Source organism: Oncorhynchus mykiss, chromosome 25 (genome assembly GCF_057628025.1).
Source record: "Oncorhynchus mykiss isolate SJ-2025 chromosome 25, ASM5762802v1, whole genome shotgun sequence".
NCBI classification, from domain to species: domain Eukaryota; kingdom Metazoa; phylum Chordata; class Actinopteri; order Salmoniformes; family Salmonidae; genus Oncorhynchus; species Oncorhynchus mykiss.
Window position 1 is genome coordinate 4,813,896 of NC_143046.1, and position 21,105 is coordinate 4,835,000.

A 21,105-nucleotide genomic window follows, 5' to 3' on the forward strand; every position below is an offset into this window, starting at 1 on the left:
GAAATCTGAGGTTTGTCGTTTTTCAACCCATTGCCTTTCTAATATACAGTGTAAATGGGGTCATATTGCACTTCCTAAGGCTTCCACTAGATGTCAACAGTCTCTGGAACGTTGTTTTAGGATTCTACTGTGAAGTGGGGGCGAATGAGAGCTGTTTCAACCAGAGGTCTGGCAGAAGGCCATGAGCTGATCACGCGTGTGGCAGTGAGAGCGACCTGTGTTCCATTGCCTTTCTAAAGACAAAGGAATTCTCCAGTTGGAACAACATTATTGAAGATTTATGTTAAAAACATCCTAAAGATTGATTCTGTACATCGTTTGACATGTTTCTATGAACTGTTATATAACTTTTTGTCTGAACTTTCGCCTGGACCTGCCTGCGCCTCGTGAGTTTGGATTTGTTTACTAGACGCGCTAACAAAAGTAGGAGAGAGAAAAGCAATGGCTGTCCAAACTCAGTTGCGCGAGCAAAACTCATGTGACCACTTGACGCGATGTTATCGTTCTGGCTCATTTTTCAAAATAAAAGCCTGAAACTATCAGTTCTGTTATACTCAGACAATATTTTTTGGACAGTTTTGGAAACTTTAGAGTTTTCTATCCAATACTACTAATAATATGCATATATTAGCAACTGAGACTGAGGACCAGGCCGTTTACAATGGGCACCTTTTCATCCAAGCTACTCAATACTGCCCCTGCAGCCATAAGAAGTTAAGCTTTAATTTGGGGTATTGCACTTGAGAATGTAAGAAAGTTTAAATATTTATAAAAAAAAAAAAATTAATTTCGCGCTCTGCCTTTGGATGTTGTCGAATTGATCTCGCTAAAGGGATCAAATCCCTAAGAAGTTTTAAGCGCGCAGAATTTCAATTGTTGGTGATTTTATTTTGTTTGCAGTGTGGGCCGGTACCTTTTTATATTATAGCCGGCCATGAAATCTAATTTAGACTTCTTGTTTGGAAAACGATCATATAACCATCCCCGACTCAATGTTGACGTGTAGCCCGTGTTAACCCCATTTTAAAATGTCATATTCCCCTCCAGAAATGAACCCAATATCATGTTGATGAAAAGCAATATCTTTTATCAGGCAGGTGTGCTGTTTTAGCATATGGCCACCTGTAGCCTGATGCAGCATCGCGGCTACACGGCTGAAGCGCGGTCACCTGTAGCCTGATGCAGCATCGCGGCTACACGGCTGAAGCGCGGTCACCTGTAGCCTGATGCAGCATCGCGGCTACACGGCTGAAGCGTGGTCACCTGTGGCCTGATGCAGCATCGCGGCTACACGGCTGAAGCGTGGTCACCTGTGGCCTGATGCAGCATCGCGGCTACACGGCTGAAGCGCGGTCACCTGTGGCCTGATGCAGCATCGCGGCTAAACGGCTGAAGCGCGGTCACCTGTGGCCTGATGCAGCATCGCGGCTAAACGGCTGAAGCGCCGTCATGTGGACATAGTGACTGTTTAAACATTACGTTGCATGTGGACATAGTGACTGTTTAAACATTACGTTGCATGTGGACATAGTGACTGTTTAAACACTAAGTTGCATGTGGACATAGTGACTATTTAAACACTAAGTTGCATGTGGACATGGTGACTGGGATTATTTGAACATTTCTTTCACCTGACAGTTAATATTCAGCTGATAAATAAACTACATGGTTCAATTCTGAACCATTATATCGACTTCAGAATAGCATTACAATATTCATTTGTATTTTTTCCTGTAGGCTATTTAACCAAGTGATTTGTGTAAGTAATCATGCCTTGACAATCAAATCAGCTCCATAGTGTAGGTCTATGTAAACCTTTCTTTGCTGATAAAAACATAGCTGTTTATAACCCCAATCCCACCTTATCAGAGCAGCTCTGACCCCATAACATCACACCCCCCCCCCCCTCCTCAGAGCAGCTCTGACCCCATAACATCACACCCCCCCCCCCCCCTCCTCAGAGCAGCTCTGACCCCATAACATCACCCCCCCCCCCCCCCCTCAGAGCAGCTCTGACCCCATAACATCACCCCCCCCCCCTCCTCAGAGCAGCTCTGACCCCATAACATCACACCCCCCCCCTCCTCAGAGCAGCTCTGACCCCATAACATCACACCCCCCCCCTCCTCAGAGCAGCTCTGACCCATAACATCACCCCCCCCCCCCTCCTCAGAGCAGCTCTGACCCCATAACATCACACCCCCCCCCCCCCCCCCTCCTCAGAGCAGCTCTGACCCCATAACATCACACCCCCCCCCCCTCCTCAGAGCAGCTCTGACCCCATAACATCACACCCCCCCCCCCCTTATCAGAGCAGCTCTGACCCCATAACATCACCCCCCCCCCTCCTCAGAGCAGCTCTGACCCATAACATCACCCCCCCCTCCTCAGAGCAGCTCTGACCCCATAACATCACACCCCCCCCCCCCCCTCCTCAGAGCAGCTCTGACCCCATAACATCACACCCCCCCCCCCCCCCCCTCCTCAGAGCAGCTCTGACCCCATAACATCACACCCCCCCCCCCTCCTCAGAGCAGCTCTGACCCCATAACATCACACACACCCCCCCCCCTCCTCAGAGCAGCTCTGACCCCATAACATCACACCTAAACAACCCCCCCCCCACCTCCTCAGAGCAGCTGACCCCATAACATCACATGTACCCTCCCCACCCACACACCTCCTCAGAGCAGCTCTGACCCTATAACATCACACCTAAACAACCCCCCCAGAGCAGTTGACCCCATAACATCACACGTACCTACCCCCCCCCCCCCCCCCCCCCACCCACACACCTCCTCAGAGCAGCTCTGACCCCATATCACATGTAACTATTTCAGAAGATATGAGAATGTTACTACAGGATGAGCCCTCTAAGAGTATAGAGGCGATCCCACTCAGTGGCCCAGATGAAAGGTATCGGTCTGTAAAGGAAAAGCTGATGGCTCAACAATAATATGCTGTTATAAACTCAGCATAAAAAGAAAAGTCCCTTTTTCAGGACCCTGTCTTTCAAAGAGTTCGTAAAAATCCAAATATCTTCACAGATCTTCATTGTAAAGGGTTTAAACACTGCTTCCCAATGCTTGTTCAATGATCCATAAACAATGAATGAACATGCACCTGTGGAACGGTCTTTAAGACACTAACAGCTTACAGACGGTAGGCAATTAAGGTCAGATATTAAAACTAAGGGCATTGAAGATGTCTTTCTACGGACTCTGAAAAACACCAAGAAAGATACCCAGGGTCCATGCTCATCTGCGTGAACGTGCCTTAGGCATGATGCAAGGAGGCATGAGGACTGCAGATGTGGCCATGGCAATACATTGCAATGTCCGTACTGTGAGAAGCCTAAGACAGCGCTACAGGGAGACAGGATGGACGGCTGATCACCCTCACAGTGGCAGACCACGTGTAACAACACCTGCACAGGATCGGTACATCTGAACATCACACCTGCGGGACAGGTACAGGATGGCAACAACTGCCCAAGTTACACCAGAAATGCGCAATCCCTCCACCAGTGCTCAGACTGTCCGCAATAGGCTAAGAGGGACTGAGGGGTTGTAGGCCTGTTGTATGGCAGGTCCTTACCAGACATCACCGGCAACAACGTCGCCTATGGGCACAGACCCACCGTTGCTGGACCAGACAGGACTGGCAAAAAGTGCTCTTCACTGACGAGTCACGGTTTTGTCTCACCAGGGGTGATGGTCGGATTCGCATTTACCGAGGCCTGTACTCTGGAGCGGGACCGAGGTGGAGGGTCCGTCATGGTCTGGGGGCGGTGTGTCACAGCATCATCGGACTGAGCTTGTTGTCATTGCAGGCAATCTCAACGCTGTGCGTTACAGGGAAGACATCCTCCTCCCTCATGCGGTATCCTTCCTGCAGGCTCATCCTGACATGACCCTCCAGCATGACAATTCAACCAGCCATACTGCTGGTTTTGTGCGTGATTTCCTGCAAGACAGGAATGTCAGTGTTCTGCCATGGCCAGCGAAGAGCCCGTATCTCAATCCCATTGAGCACGTCTGGGACCTGTTGGATCGGAGGGTGAGGGCTAGGGCCATTCCCCCCCCAATAATGTCTGGGAACTTGCAGGTGCCTTGGTGGAAGAGTAGGGTAACATCTCACAGCAAGAACTGGCACATCTGTTGCAGTCCATGAGGAGGAGATGCACTGCAGTACTTAATGCAGCTGGTGGCCACACCAGATACTGACTGTTACTTTTGATTTTGACCCCCTTTTTGTTCAGGGACACATTATTCCGTTTCTGTCAGTCACATGTCTGTGGAACTTGTTCAGTTTGTCTGTTGAATCTTATGTTCATACAAATATTTACTCATGTTAAGTTTGCTGAAAATAAACAGTTTTTTTTGTGTTTTATTTTTTGCTGAGTTGATATTCAGACTCGTCTGGCACTGAAATTACTCCTGTCCACTCTCACTCGACAATCTGAAACCTCTTATGTTCCCCTCATATCAGTTGTTGATGTGATATAGCCTCTTTGTAACAGACTGTATTGGAAAATGACAGTTAAATGTTAAACATTTAAACTTGGTCGTGGGATAGCTGTGTTAATACAGTATTGCCTCCATTAACGATCCTATGCAATTCCCTATTGAGTCTCTGCACTAGAAACGTTACTGTACAAAAATATAATAATAACAAAATAAATATGGACGTGGTAACTATACATCCGGAGATGGGTGTTTACTCTGTCCTTGGCTCTCATACTCCACTGATTTCAAACCTCGGTCGTCCGGGAAAGGGGAGAGCATTTACAAATTCAAACCTAACAGTCCAAAAACTAAACAAATCATAATCTTGGCTCAGAATAGAGCTTGCAAAAAAAAACAAAAAAAAGGCTGACATTCTTGGCAATGATGAACAGGGGCTAGTTTTGTTGAGAGGTTGAAGAGAGGTTATAAGATTTGTTTCTTGAAAACATTAGCCTGCTAAAACACTGAATCCTCAACGTAATATCTTTATTAAAAGCTGCGTTGGAAAGGATTAACTACACATAGTGACCAGCTCATATTATAGACAGAAACGTGCTACATGGACCAATCAGAACTCATCTCTCGGCATGTCCAGCCCACTCATTATCTCAGCCAATCATGGCTAGCGGGAAGATTACTGTTATTTTCAATGACTAAACCAACTAGGCTCGTAATTTATCAATTGAATTCGTATCTACAGATGGTTGCTCTCTTTTCTGTGGCAAACCAACTAGGCTTGTAATTTAGCAATTTTGTTAGTATTTACAGATGTAAGCGTATAAATAGGCTGCTATTTATAGTATGGTATGTAAGGCCTATATTGACATCTGCTGATGTAAAAAGTGCTTTATAAAGCATTTGATTTCCATTTAAAATGGATATATATATATAATGACTTGTTTTAGGAAACTAGGCGTATGTTGCGGGTCAGTACTTCACAGGAGAGACGTTTGAACGTGAACTTTTTTTGAGCTTGACAACACAATCTGGTTGGTCAGCAACCTGCACATTCATGCAAGCCAGTAATGTCATGAGTTGGGATTATGTTTCATTGTTTACCTAGCTAGCTAGTCACGTCTTCACGAGAGACACCACTATGCAAGTAAACATTTCAATAGAATGTCACTACGACAACTATTGATAGCTAGTACATTTGCTCTGGCTATGTCCGTCTTTCTACTCCGAGTAAAATGATCAGTGCCTTCAGAAGTCTCATTTCATCGGGGCATGGACTCTACAAAAAAAGCTTAAAAATCCTTCTTTAACCGGTCTCCTCTGGGTCACTCGGTGGTCGGGAGCCCCTGGGTCACTCGGTGGTCGGGAGCCCCAGGGTCACTCGGTGGTCGGGAGCCCCAGGGTCACTCGGTGGTCGGGAGCCCCAGGGTCACTCGGTGGTCGGGAGCCCCAGGGTCACTCGGTGGTCGGGAGCCCCAGGGTCACTCGGTGGTCGGGAGCCCCAGGGTCACTCGGTGGTCGGGAGCCCCAGGGTCACTCGGTGGTCGGGAGCCCCAGGGTCACTCGGCGGTCGGGAGCCCCAGGGTCACTCGGCGGTCGGGAGCCCCAGGTTCACTCGGCGGTCGGGAGCCCCAGGGTCACTCGGCGGTCGGGAGCCCCAGGGTCACTCGGCGGTCGGGAGCCCCAGGGTCACTCGGCGGTCGGGAGACCCAGGGTCACTCGGCGGTCGGGAGCCCTAGATTGCACCATATAAATAGTTCCACTGCTTTTTAATTTTAAATGTTATTCTTCCCCTCTAATCAGGGATTGGTTTAGACATGGGACACACAGGGGATGCAGTTCAGGTAGAACAGAACAGCAGCAGTACTTGTGACCTCCAGGGTAGGATGGGACATAGCGAGGTGAAAAGTCAACCCATCCACCACAGTAGCTGTTTTGTTGTCTTCTCCATGTCAGACAGATGTGACCCCTCTCTCTCTCTCTCGCTCGTTCTCTCCCCTGTACCTCTGGTCCTCACACTAAGATGGCATCCCAAATGGCAGCCTATTACCTGAATAGGGCACTACTTTTGACCAGAGGCCTATGTGCCCTGGTCCAAAGGGAGTGCACTACCTTGGGAGTAGGGTGCTATTTGGGATGTGGCCTAACTATATAGGTATTGGTCGTCTTGGTCTGTGAGGCTTCTGGGTCTTTGAAAAGACAGACAGTTTAGACGTCAAACTTCCCTTCAGGGTTAACAGGTCTGTCCTCTCTCGCCCATCTCGTCTTTCTCGCTCGCTCTGTTTTCTAACTCTCGCCCTCTGTCTCTCTCGCCCTCTGTCTCTCTCGCCCTCTGTCTCTCTCGCCCTCTGTCTCTCTCGCCCTCTGTCTCTCTCGCCCTCTCTGTCTCTCTCGCCCTCTCTGTCTCTCGCCCTCTCTGTCTCTCTCGCCCTCTCTGTCTCTCTCGCCCTCTCTGTCTCTCTCGCCCTCTCTGTCTCTCTCGCCCTCTCTGTCTCTCTCGCCCTCTCTGTCTCTCTCGCCCTCTCTGTCTCTCTCGCCCTCTCTGTCTCTCTCGCCCTCTCTGTCTCTCTCGCCCTCTCTGTCTCTCTCGCCCTCTCTGTCTCTCTCGCCCTCTCTGTCTCTCTCGCCCTCTCTGTCTCTCTCGCCCTCTCTGTCTCTCTCGCCCTCTCTGTCTCTCTCTCACCCTCTTTCTGTCTCTCTCTCCCCCTCTCTGTCTCTCTCGCCCTCTCTCTCTCTCTCGCCCTCTCTGTCTCTCTCGCTCTCTCTGTCTCTCGCCCTCTCTGTCTCTCTCGCCCTCTCTGTCTCTCTCGCCCTCTCTGTCTCTCTCGCCCTCTCTGTCTCTCTCGCCCTCTCTGTCTCTCTCGCCCTCTCTGTCTCTCTCGCCCTCTCTGTCTCTCTCGCCCTCTCTGTCTCTCTCGCCCTCTCTGTCTCTCTCGCCCTCTCTGTCTCTCTCGCCCTCTCTGTCTCTCTCGCCCTCTCTGTCTCTCTCGCCCTCTCTGTCTCTCTCGCCCTCTCTGTCTCTCTCGCCCTCTCTGTCTCTCTCGCCCTCTCTGTCTCTCTCGCCCTCTCTGTCTCTCTCGCCCTCTCTGTCTCTCTCGCCCTCTCTGTCTCTCTCGCCCTCTCTGTCTCTCTCGCCCTCTCTGTCTCTCTCGCCCTCTCTGTCTCTCTCGCCCTCTCTTTCTCTCTCTCTCGCCCTCTTTCTCTCTCTCTCTCTCGCCCTCTCTGTCTCTCTCGCCCTCTCTCTCTCTCGCCCTCTCTGTCTCTCTCGCCCTCTCTGTCTCTCTCGCCCCCTCTCTGTCTCTCTCGCCCCCTCTCTGTCTCTCTCGCCCTCTGTCTCTCTCGCCCCCTCTCTGTCTCTCTCGCCCCCTCTCTGTCTCTCTCGCCCCCTCTCTGTCTCTCTCGCCCTCTCTGTCTCTCTCGCCCTTTCTGTCTCTCTCGCCCTCTCTGTCTCTCTCGCCCATCTCTAACTCTCGCTCTGTTTTGTAACTCAACAGAAGCAGATTATCGTGGACCCCCTGGCGTTTAGCGAGGAGCGTTTCCGCCCGTCTCTGGAGGAGCGCTTGGAGAGCATCATCAGTGGCGCCGCCCTCATGGCCGACTCGTCCTGTACCCGCGACGACCGGCGCGAGCGCATCGTGGCCGAGTGCAACTCTGTCCGTCAGGCTCTGCAGGACCTGCTGTCTGAGTACATGGGCAATGTAAGTCTCTTCTTCTCTCCGTTCTGATACTAACTCACTACATAGACAGGTAGAGGAGTCTCCTCTCTCTTGCTCTTCCTTCATCTTCTCTATCTCTAGTCCTCTACCCATCTCTCCCCTCGAGGCAATGTACCGGTAATCAAATTCACACACAGTTGCTCTTTCACCTCTCCTCCATCTCTCAATTCAATAGTCAAGGACTTTATTGGCATGGGGAACATATGTTTACATTTCCAAAGCAAGTGAATGAGATCGTAAACAAAAATGAAATAAATAAACATTAAACTCACAAAAGCTCTGAAGGAAAATACATTGTTGTAACGATGTACAAAAATAAATTAACATAAATATTGGTTGTATTTACAACCACTGGTTGCCCTTGTGGCAACAGGTCACAAATCTTGCTGCTGTGATGGCACACTGTGGTATTTCACCCAGTAGATATGGGAGTTTATCAAAATTGGATTTGTTTTCGTATGCTTTGGATCTGTGTAATCTGAGGGAAATATGTGTCTCTCTGGTCATTCATTTGGCAGGAGGTTAGGAAGTGTAGCTCAGTTTCCACCTCATTTTGTGGGCAGTGAGCACATAGCCTGTCTTCTCTTGAGAGCCATGTCTGCCTACGGCGGCCTTTCTCAATAGCAAGGCTATGCTCACTGAGTCTGTACATAATCAAAGCTTTGAGTCGGTCACAGTGGTCAGGTATTCTGCCACTGTGTACTCTCTGTTTAGGGCCAAATAGCATTCTAGTTTGCTCTGTTTTTTTGTTAATTCTTTCCAATGTGTCAAGTAATTATCTTTTTTGTTTTCTCATGATTTGGTTGGGTGTAATTGTGCTGCTGTCCTGGGTCTCTGTGGGGTGTGAACAGAGCCCCAGGACCAGCTTGCTTAGTTAGGGGACTCTTCTCCAGGTTCATCTCTCTGTAGGTGATGGCTTTGTTATGGAAGGTTTGGGAATCGCTTCCTTTTAGGTGGTTGTAGAAGTTAACGGCTCTTTTCTGGATTTTGATAATTAGCGGGTTATCGGCCTAATTCTGCTCTACATGTATAACACCAAATAATACATTGTAAACTGTCATGTTCAAAACATGTTGAGGGATCCCTAGTAAATCCAAGAGCTGCACCTACCTGATAGACAGGTGGGATGAAAACCCATGGAATCAGAATCCGTTATCTTTAAACCATCTCCACCAGCATTCTGGAACACAACCTTCCAGAACCCTTCGAGATTACCAGACATTCCTTTCTCAACTCTTCTACCCCTTAACCAGCCTTAACACACAAGCCAGCATAAATGCACTAAACAATGTTGATATCAGAGACCATGTTTTTGTCTAAGAAAACACTAAATGAACCCAATCTAGGCTAGGACTAAAATGGTGTATTTATCATTCTGGGAGAATAATGGGGTCTAGTGAATGATTAATAGATTTCAGGGGGACAATTTATTGTGAGGCCAAGAATTTCTTGTTCGCTAATCGCTTGATAAATGCTTCTACATGTTTGTATAGGAAAAATAGGAAATGTGTTCATGTCTGTGTGACACTGGCCTGGGATGGGGAGGAGACCTGAGAACATAGGGAGAGAGAAACATTGTGGCACCTGACCACACGACTGAACAGTAGTCCAGGTGTGACAAAACTAGCACCTGTAGGCCCTGCCTTGTTGGTAGTGTTGTTAAGAAGGTAGAAACTAGGGCCTGTAGGACCTGCCTTGTTGGTAGTGTTGTTAAGAAGGTAGAAACTAGGGCCTGTAGGACCTGCCTTGTTGGTAGTGTTGTTAAGAAGGTAGAAACTAGGGCCTGTAGGACCTGCCTTGTTGGTAGTGTTGTTAAGAAGGTAGAAACTAGGGCCTGTAGGACCTGCCTTGTTGGTAGTGCTGTTAAGAAGGTAGAAACTAGGGCCTGTAGGACCTGCCTTGTTGGTAGTGCTGTTAAGAAGGTAGAAACTAGGGCCTGTAGGACCTGCCTTGTTGGTAGTGCTGTTAAGAAGGTAGAAACTAGGGCCTGTAGGACCTGCCTTGTTGGTAGTGTTGTTAAGAAGGTAGAAACTAGGGCCTGTAGGACCTGCCTTGTTGATAGTGTTGTTAAGAAGGTAGAAACTAGGGCCTGTAGGACCTGCCTTGTTGATGGTGTTGTTAAGAAGGTAGAAACTAGGGCCTGTAGGACCTGCCTTGTTGATAGTGCTGTTAAGAAGGTAGAAACTAGGGCCTGTAGGACCTGCCTTGTTGATAGTGTTGTTAAGAAGGTAGAAACTAGGGCCTGTAGGACCTGCCTTGTTGACAGTGTTGTTAAGAAGGTAGAGCAGCGCTTTATTATGGACAGACTCCTCCCCATCTTAGCTACTGTTGTATCAATATGTTTTGACCATGACAGTTTACTCTCTAGGGTTATTCCAACCTGTTTCAATGGTATAGCCTACAAAGAAATACATTGTTATGCATTTGGGAGTGCATCACACTAGGCTGGCAGGAAAATAAGTGCTCAGCATTTTTAAATATTTCATTGTATTAATTCATTAGTCTATGAATTGAGTATGTAAGCTTTGACTTAGAATTAAATTAAACAAAATGCCTTAGGTTTGAATTCACTTTTAGAAACACAGGTTTTGTCATAGTCTATGGCTTCAGGCTCATGTGACGGTGTCTGGAGAGCAGGCCAGCAGTGGAGCAGGCCCTCTCGGCACGGTGTCTGGAGAGCAGGCCCTCTCGGCACGGTGTTTGGTGAGCAGGCCCTCTCGGCACGGTGTCTGGAGAGCAGGCCCTCTCGGCACGGTGTCTGGAGAGCAGGCCCTCTCGGCACGGTGTCTGGAGAGCAGGCCCTCTCGGCACGGTGTCTGGAGAGCAGGCCCTCTCGGCACGGTGTCTGGAGAGCAGGCCCTCTCGGCACGGTGTCTGGAGAGCAGGCCCTCTCTGCACGGTGTCTGGAGAGCAGGCCCTCTCGGCACGGTGTCTGGAGAGCCGGCCCTCTCGGCACGGTGTCTGGAGAGCCGGCCCTCTCGGCACGGTGTCTGGAGAGCCGGCCCTCTCGGCACGGTGTCTGGAGAGCCGGCCCTCTCGGCACGGTGTCTGGAGAGCCGGCCCTCTCGGCACGGTGTCTGGAGAGCAGGCCCTCTCGGCACGGTGTCTGGAGAGCAGGCCCTCTCGGCACGGTGTCTGGAGAGCAGGCCCTCTCGGCACGGTGTCTGGAGAGCCGGCCCTCTCGGCACGGTGTCTGGAGAGCCGGCCCTCTCGGCACGGTGTCTGGAGAGCCGGCCCTCTCGGCACGGTGTCTGGAGAGCCGGCCCTCTCGGCACGGTGTCTGGAGAGCAGGCCCTCTCGGCACGGTGTCTGGAGAGCAGGCCCTCTCGGCACGGTGTTTGGAGAGCAGGCCCTCTCGGCACGGTGTCTGGAGAGCAGGCCCTCTTGGCACGGTGTCTGGTGAGCAGGCCCTCTCGGCACGGTGTCTGGAGAGCAGGCCCTCTCGGCACGGTGTCTGGAGAGCAGGCCCTCTCGGCACGGTGTCTGGAGAGCCGGCCAGCAGTGGAGGTTATTTTTTTTATTTAAGTGGGCCTTAAGGTTTTGTCAAAATGACCTCTCAAGGAGTTTTATGTTTTGATATGGTTATGTCAGGCCTATTGGAACCAGATCAGTGGTAGCCTAATAGATGACACACTTAGCTAGCTACCCACCTTATTCCTTTCTGTTAGCATGTGCACGTAGTATATCATGCTATGTGTCTTTTCAGATTCCACAATGATTCTGTAGTTGTGAACACTAAATCGCTGCACTCAGTCTTGGTCGTCATCTTTGTAAATCACCTTGATTTTAGCAGCTGTATATTTGATCAGTTTCTTTATGAAAAATATTTAGGGAACTCCCTGACAGTAGCTTTAGCAAGGGGCTATGGCAGCACACAAGTAGCTTACAGATGCATGCTGGGCTAGGTCATGCCCTGAGCTCGTGAAGTGAGCGATACTGAAGCGACATTGACGCTCCAGCCTTTAGGAAACTTGCTCTGTGCTCCAGTCAAGTTGGGGAAGCTCCGCTCCAGCTCCGTCACATACTCTGGTCTAGACTTTTTATGTCACTGCGAGTCTCTAAATTGTAATGCATGGAGAACCGTTCCAACAGTTTGCTGTCTGGAGAAAGTTCGGCCTTATCAGGAGTGACGTTACCCTAGTGTCTGATGTTCCCATGTAACCCAGGTAGGATCTCTCTCTCTCTGCGAATCCTTTTTAAATGCAGTGGTAGTGTATTTCCATAATGAGAAGGTAGAAAGTTGTCTGTCTGTCTGGCTGCTGTAGCTATGCTCCCCGAGGGAACAACTAAAGATCTGGAAAGACCCGACTGTTGTGGCAGAGCGACTTTGTTCACTCGATATGAGCTGTTCACAAGTCAATCGCTAGTTGCCGGGTCTCCACTGTGCACTTCGGAAGCCTTGTTATCGAGTGGGCATCCCTAGTTACCTAGCAACAAATCACTGCTACGTCACCCTTTAAATACTCAGAATATATCAAGAAATCAAATTTATTTAAAGTTTAATTTCGTAGTTTTAGTGGCGATATTTCACATCTCGATCTACATCTACCTTTTTTAAATGTTTTGAAGTTTGATCATGTTCACAAAAACATTTAACTTGCTAGCTGAGCCTGAGCCAGTCACTTCATATGAAATGTTTAGAGAAGCTAACAAACCAACCAGCTGGTGCAACACAATGTTCCTTCTGTAAGCTAGCTACTTAGCTAGCTACTGTAGAAACCTAATTTTATCCCAATGAACACGTTTTAATGAAGTAGCTTCCGAGTCGGTACATTGTTGCGTGTTCAGCTGACCCAACGTTACAACGTAGTGATTGGTGCTACTGAAGTCCGGACTGACTGCTGCGAACACGTCTACAACTCTTATCAGCGGGCGTTCAAACTAGCCTAACGTGACGAGCTACGTGATGTATTTCAGTGCAACTCTTATCAGCAGGCGATCAAACTAGCCTAACGTGATGTATTTCAGTGCAGTGTCCCAACATCCTTAGGTAACGCTAGCCACAATGCCATCCCTGTGTTTGTCAGTGAAGCTAGCTAGCAGGCTACACCGGGCTAAAACCCAGCTCACTGAAATCACTGGGCGACCGATATACACGGAGTATACAGAACATTAAGAGGATGACACTGACCAGGTGAAAGATATGATCCCTTATTGATGTCACTTGTTAAAGCCACGTCAATCAATGTAGATAAAGGGGAGGAGACAGGTTACATTTTTTAAAATGCATTTTATTCCTTAAAACATTCCTTAATTAACACCGTTCAGAATGTGAATGGGCAAGACAAAAGATTGAAGTGCCTTTTATTACCGAGGTATGGTGTTCCTAATGTTTAGTGTACTCCGGTGTACTTGCGCATATTTATTGCAGGAGTAGTTGTTTTTTTTAAACAACTTTATCACTGTCTGTCTGATTACGTGTCTGCCCCATTTTGCCCTTGCTTCATAATGAGTGTGTCAGACTATAAGACCTGTTGCGGTAAAGAGACGAGGCACGCAAATGGATTTAGAATTTTTGAATATTGACAAGTGGCAGTTGGGATGTTGAGTGTGTGTGTGTGTAGTGTCAATATAAATTTAGGCTAAAACACTTTGCAGGCTTGAGTGATCACTATCGAACACAACAACAAGGGGCCACTCGATAAAGGGCTTAAAGACTACACAGCCACTGTGAAATCACTGTGAAGAGCCCTTCAGGGGCCAAGTGTATGGTTTTGAGATTCAGGCGATGTCTGTCAACCGCTCTGACACACTCTCTCTTAATCTGTTCTCTTTCCCTTTCTTCCTCCCCCCCCCCCGCCCTCCCAGTAATTGAACAGTGGAATATGTGTTTTTCCTCGTATGCTGCAATGTCTTATTTCATATCAGCTATCTACCATCTTTGTTCTATTTTTCTGGTGTTTGTTGCTGCTTGGGCTTTTGGACCTTTTTGGTTCAGATGTTAAATAAGCATGTTTGGGATGCTCTGGATCGCCGTGTACGACAGTGTGTTCCAGTTGGCGCCCATATCCAAATGGTTGTCACACCAGATACTGACTGGTTTTCTCATCCATGCCCCTATTTATTTTATTTTTTTTGACGGTGTTTGTGACCAACACATACGGATCTGTATTCCCAGTCATGTGAAATCCATAGATTAGGGCCTGATGAATTTATTTCAATTGACTGATTTCCATATATGAAATGTAATTCAGTAAAATCTTAGACATTTTTGAATGTTACTTTTACATTTTTGTTTAGTCTATATGTGTGTAATTTTTTTCTGGTTTTAGTCATTTAAGTTTACACTGAAAGCGTTTCTCCAACCCAACAAGTAATTGAAAAGTTTTTACACTGTTTGGACTAAGGCGACCCGAGAGAGAAAATAAACTCAAGGGCAGAAAAATCCTTGTTTTTACGAAAAGGCCTTTGATAACAGTCCTCCTTTCGCTGTTACAAATGACGTTGGATGTCTAGTGTCTCATCTCTGCTCCAACCAGACGGTCATGTCTTCTCTCCTCTCTGCTCCAACCAGAGTATCATGTCTTCTCTCCTCTCTGCTCCAACCAGAGTATCATGTCTTCTCTGCTCCAACCAGAGTATCATGTCTTCTCCTCTCCTCTCTGCTCCAACCAGAGTATCACGTCTTCTCCTCTCCTCTCTGCTCCAACCAGAGTATCACGTCTTCTCCTCTCCTCTCTGCTCCAACCAGAGTATCACGTCTTCTCCTCTCCTCTCTGCTCCAACCAGAGTATCACGTCTTCTCCTCTCCTCTCTGCTCCAACCAGAGTATCACGTCTTCTCCTCTCCTCTCTGCTCCAACCAGAGTATCACGTCTTCTCCTCTCCTCTCTGCTCCAACCAGAGTATCACGTCTTCTCCTCTCCTCTCTGCTCCAACCAGAGTATCACGTCTTCTCCTCTCCTCTCTGCTCCAACCAGAGTATCACGTCTTCTCCTCTCCTCTCTGCTCCAACCAGAGTATCACGTCTTCTCCTCTCCTCTCTGCTCCAACCAGAGTATCACGTCTTCTCCTCTCCTCTCTAACCAGAGTATCACGTCTTCTCCTCTCCTCTCTGCTCCAACCAGAGTATCACGTCTTCTCCTCTCCTCTCTGCTCCAACCAGAGTATCACGTCTTCTCCTCTCCTCTCTGCTCCAACCAGAGTATCACATCTTCTCCTCTCCTCTCTGCTCCAACCAGAGTATCACGTCTTCTCCTCTCCTCTCTGCTCCAACCTCTCCGACCAGGCGGTCAAGTCTTGGACACATTGATGGTTTGAATCCTCTTTACTTCATTAAAGAAATCAGTCAATCTCACCCCCAGTTAGGGATATTAGAGTTTGTTTTGTTTTCATGGTCGCCTTTACACCTGCTGCAGTCACTGTGTAGTGTAGCCTGATGTTTGTCTGGAGTCTACGTCACTCAGTCCTGGGTCTGGCTCTGCATCCACAGCCACAGTTAGCCACCGTCCTCCTATGGGTCTGGCTCTGCATCCACAGCCACAGTTATCCACTATCCTCCTATGGGTCTGGCTCTGCATCCACAGTTAGCCACCGCCCTCCTATGGGTCTGGCTCTGCATCCGCAGCCACAGTTAGCCACCGTCCTCCTATGGGTCTGGCTCTGCATCCACAGCCACAGTTAGCCACCGTCCTTCTATGGGTCTGGCTCTGCATCCACAGCCACAGTTATCCACTATCCTCCTATGGGTCTGGCTCTGCATCCACAGTTAGCCACCGTCCTCCTATGGGTCTGGCTCTGCATCCACAGCCACAGTTATCCACTATCCTTCTATGGGTCTGGCTCTGCATCCACAGTTAGCCACCGTCCTCCTATGGGTCTGGCTCTGCATCCACAGCCACAGTTAGCCACCGTCCTTCTATGGGTCTGGCTCTGCATCCACAACCACAGTTAGCTACCGTCCTTCTATGGGTCTGGCTCTGCATCAACAGTTAGCCACCGTCCTCCTATGGGTCTGGCTCTGCATCCACAGCCACAGTTAGCCACTGTCCTTCTATGGGTCTGGCTCTGCATCCACAGCCACAGTTAGCCACCTTCCTTCTATGGGTCTGGCTCTGCATCCACAGCCACAGTTAGCCACCTTCCTTCTATGGGTCTGGCTCTGCATCCACAGCCACAGTTAGCCACCTTCCTTCTATGGGTCTGGCTCTGCATCCACAGCCACAGTTAGCCACCGTCCTTCTATGGGTCTGGCTCTGCATCCACAGCCACAGTTAGCCACCTTCCTTCTATGGGTCTGGCTCTGCATCCACAGTTAGCCACCGTCCTCCTATGGGTCTGGCTCTGCATCCACAGCCACAGTTAGCCACCGTCCTTCTATGGGTCTGGCTCTGCATCCACAGCCACAGTTAGCCACCTTCCTTCTATGGGTCTGGCTCTGCTTCCACAGCCACAGTTAGCCACCGTCCTCCTATGGGTGTGGCTCTACAGCCATCCAGACAGTTAGCCACCGTCCTCCTATGGGTGTGGCTCTACAGCCATCCAGACAGTTAGCCACCGTCCTCCTATGGGTCTGGCTCTACAGCCAATCCAGACAGTTAGCCACCGTCCTCCTATGGGTCTGGCTCTGGCTCTACAGCCATCCAGACAGTTAGCCAACTTCCCCTCCCCCCGTCTCCCATTCCTTAGTGCTAGCTACTGTCACTGGATCACCATTCGACTGATGCCATAATCAAGACAGAAATATATGATGGATAAAGATGACAAAGGTAGCAAGAGAATGAAAGACTAGGTCAATGGGCTCAATAGATATTACCCTTCACCAGGCTGGAATGATTGAATCAATGTGAGCTGAGTGATGTGTGATAGCCTCGTATGACCTTTATTTATTTTAAAAAGTCGTGCTCCTGAATGGTCCTTGTGTCTGTAATGGGAGCAGGGAATTGGCCTCCGGCCGTAGCTCAGCCTATCACTTACTTGACCGTCTCACCCGGGAGGACGGAAAGGAACCTGAAGGGGTTCCCCTCTTCATATCTGCCCTTCAGTCTCATCTTGTGCCCTTCTCCCTGTCCATCATACACGACCGTGGGTGAGTCCTACACGGCGCCATGCTCCCTTTATAGAGGACTATAGCCTGTATGGGAGTAGGGTTCTATTTGGGACACAGCCTATGATCGCATGGTACATGCTAATCCGATTGGACAGTGGCAATTACCTGTTCTGTGGCGCAGCTCAGAGTTGTATTCTACTTGTATCCTGAATGAATGATGCCAAACCATAACCGTAACTTGAAGGTGTCTTGTCGACATTCCTTCTCTATACAGACATGTCTTTTCCCTGTCTCCCTACGTCTGCCACCGTGTTGCTCAGGCAGCGACGCAGGGCTCTGACACATTATTTCAGGGCCATAGTCACCCAATCCAAAGCAACGACTCGGACTCCTTTTTCAAAACAACTTTTCCCCTTCACTGGTCCTCCGTCTCCCTCCCTCCCCTCCGTCCCCTCCCTCCCCTCCGTCCCCTCCCTCCCCTCCGTCCCCTCCCTCCCCTCCGTCCCCTCCCTCCCCTCCGTCCCCTCCGTCCCCCTCCCCTCCCTCCCCTCCGTCCCCCTCCCCTCTGTCCCCCTCCCCTCCGTCCCCCTCCCCTCTGTCCCCTCCGTCCCCCTCCCCTCCGTCCCCCTCCGTCCCCGTCCCCCTCCGTCCCCCTGCACGTCTCTGTGGAACACGTGTCTTTAGAATATTGAGGCCGTCATCCATTGCGATGGAGAGCAGATCTGATTGGCTGCTCAACGGGTCTGATGAAGGAAACCAGCGGGGATTCAGACCCCTTCAGTTCCCCATTTTGTTACGTTTTAAAATTAGTCTGTAAATGTATTAAATAACATTTCCTCATCAATATTCCCCATAATCACAATGAAAACAGGTTTTCATTAATGTTTTGTATTAAAAAGAAAAAAAAATTGCGTATTTAAATAAGTATTCAGACCCTTTGCTATGCGAAAACAAAATGTTTCTGCATCATTGATGGCCCCCAAGAACACAGTGGCCTCCATCATTCTTAAATGGAAGAAGTTTGGAACCTCCAACACTCTTCCTAGAGCTGGTCGCCCGGCCAAACTGAGCAATCGGGGGAGAAGGGCCTTGGTCAGGGAGGTGACCAAGAATCCAATGGTCACTCTGACAGAGCTATAGAGTTCCTTTGTTGGAGATGGAAGAACCTTCCAGAAAGACAACCATCTCTGCAGCACTCCACCAATCATGCCTTAATGTTAGAGTGGCCAGATGGAAGCCACTCCTCAGTAAAAGGCAAATGACTGCCCACTTGGAGTTTGCTAAAAGGCACCTAAAGAATCTCAGACCCTGAGAAACAAGTTTATCTGATGAAACCAAGATTGAACTCTTTGCCCTGAATGCCCAAGTGTCACATCTGGAGGAAAATTGGCATTGTTTTTAAGCGGAAGAGACTGAGTGACTAGTCTGGATCGAGGGAAAGATTAACTGAGAAAAGTACAGAGATCCTTAATGAAAACCTGCTCAAGACCTCAGCCTGGGGCAAAGGTTAACCTTACAACAGGACAACGACCCGAAGTGCACAGCCAGTGCAGAATTGGCTTCAGGACAAGTCTCTGAATGTCCTTGAGTGGCCTAGCCAGAGCCCGGACTTGAACCCCGATCAAACATCTCTAGAGAGACCTAAAACTAGCTGTGCAGCGACACTCCCCATCCAACCTGACAGAGCTTGAGAGGATCTGCAGAGAAGAATGGGAGAAACTCCCTTAACTACAGCTGTGACAAGCTTGTAGCGTCGTACCCAAGAAGATTTGAGGATGTAATTGCTGCCAAAGGTGCTTCAACAAAGTCCTTAGTAAAGAGTCTGAAATACTGATGGCAATGTGTTATTTATTTTTAATACATTTTGATAAAATGTCTTAATTGTGTTTTTGCTTTGTCATAATGGATATTGTGTGTAGATTGATGTGTGTGGGGGGGGGGGGGGGGGGCAATTTGTAATAAATGTTGGAATACATTTTTTTTTCTCCACATTTTGTTACATTACAGCCTTAAAATGTAGTCATTTGTTCTCCACCCCCACATCAATCTAAACACAATACCCCATAATGATAAAGCAATAACAAGTTCGGACATTTTAAGCAAACGTATTAAAAATAAATGGAAATATCACACACGGGTCTGTTTCCTTCCTGATTTCACTGTCCTCCTCTCACTGGGGGGGGGGGGGGGGGGGGGGGGGTGTAGCCTGTTTGGAGACACAGATAGGCTGCCATTTTTAAAGCAGGGAACTGGAGGCTGTCATCACAGCTGAGGCTGGCTGGACTTGTATCCACTACTTTTCTTTCTCACTTTCCCTCCCTCATTCATGGCTCCCTCCCACTCCCCTGTCCTCCCACTACCCCTTCACCCCTCATACCCTCTCCCACCCACTCCCCTGTCCTCCCACTACCCCTTCACCCCTCATAGCCTCTCCCACCCACTACCCTGTCCTCCCACTACCCCTTCACCCCTCATAGCCTCTCCCACCCACTCCCCTGTCCTCCCACTACCCTTTCACCCCTCATAGCCTCTCCCACCAACTCCCCTGTCCTCCCACTACCCCTTCACCCCTCATAGCCTCTCCCACCCACTCCCCTGTCCTCCCACTACCCCTTCACCCCTCATAGCCTCTCCCACCAACTCCCCTGTCCTCCCACTACCCCTTCACCCCTCATAGCCTCTCCCACCCACTCCCCTGTCCTCCCACTACCCCTTCACCCCCCATAACCTCCCCCACCCACTCCCCTGTCCTCCCACTACCCCTTCACCCCCCATAACCTCCCCCACCCACTCCCCTGTCCTCCCACTACCCCTTCACCCCTCATAGCCTCTCCCACCAACTCCCCTGTCCTCCCACTACCCCTTCACCCCTCATAGCCTCTCCCACCCACTCCCCTGTCCTCCCACTACCCCTTCACCCCTCATAGCCACTACCTTGTCCTCCCACTACCCCTTCACCCCTCATAGCCTCTCCCACCCACTCCCCTGTCCTCCCACTACCCCTTCACCCCCCATAACCTCCCCCACCCACTCCCCTGTCCTCCCACTACCCCTTCACCCCCCATACCCTCTCCCACCCACTCCCCTGTCCTCCCACTACCCCTTCACCCCCCATAACCTCCCCCACCCACTCCCCTGTCCTCCCACTACCCCTTCACCCATTATAGCCTCTCCCACCCACTACCCTGTCCTCTCACTACCCCTTCACCCCTCATAGCCACTACCTTGTCCTCCCACTACCCCTTCACCCCCCATAGCCTCTCCCACCCACTAACTTGTCCTCCCACTACCCCTTCACCCCTCATAGCCTCTCCCACCCACTCCCCTGTCCTCCCACTACCCCCTCACCCCTCATAGCCTCTCCCACCCACTCCCCTGTCCTCCCACTACCCCCTCACCCCTCATACCCACTAACTTGTCCTCCCACTACCCCCTCACACCCACTAACTTGTCCTCCCACTACCCCCTCACACCCACTACCTTGTCCTCCCACTACCCCCTCACCCCTTATACCCACTACCTTGTCCTCCCACTACCCCCTCACCCCTCATAGCCTCTCCCACCCACTCCCCTGTCCTCCCACTACCCCCTCACCCCTCATACCCACTAACTTGTCCTCCCACTACCCCCTCACATCCACTACCTTGTCCTCCCACTACCCCCTCACCCCTTATACCCACTACCTTGTCCTCCCACTACCCTCTCCCTCTTTCCCTCTTCCTTTTCAGTTCCTCCCTTCTTCCCCTTCCCCTCTCTGTTCCCTCTCTCCCTTCCCTCTCTGTTCCCTCTCTCCCTTGCCCTCTCCGTTCCTTCTCTCCCTTGCCCTCTCCGTTCCCTCTCTCCCTTGCCCTCTCCGTTCCCTCTCTCCCTTGCCCTCTCCGTTCCCTCTCTCCCTTGCCCTCTCCGTTCCCTCTCTCCCTTGCCCTCTCCGTTCCCTC

General features: G+C 49.9%; 1 protein-coding gene across 7 annotated transcripts in view; it reads left to right on the top strand.

The window, feature by feature from the left end:
* The window catches only part of LOC110504468 (catenin (cadherin-associated protein), alpha 1), a 224,062-nt gene that overhangs the window by 52,662 nt on the left and 150,295 nt on the right, over nt 1–21,105 (top strand). For all 7 annotated transcript variants that reach the window (XM_090220082.1, XM_090220085.1, XM_090220079.1 and 4 more), the window contains exon 8: nt 7,958–8,161. In XM_090220082.1, coding sequence (XP_090076208.1) covers nt 7,958–8,161 — 204 coding nt within the window. The remainder of the gene's footprint in view (nt 1–7,957; nt 8,162–21,105) is intronic.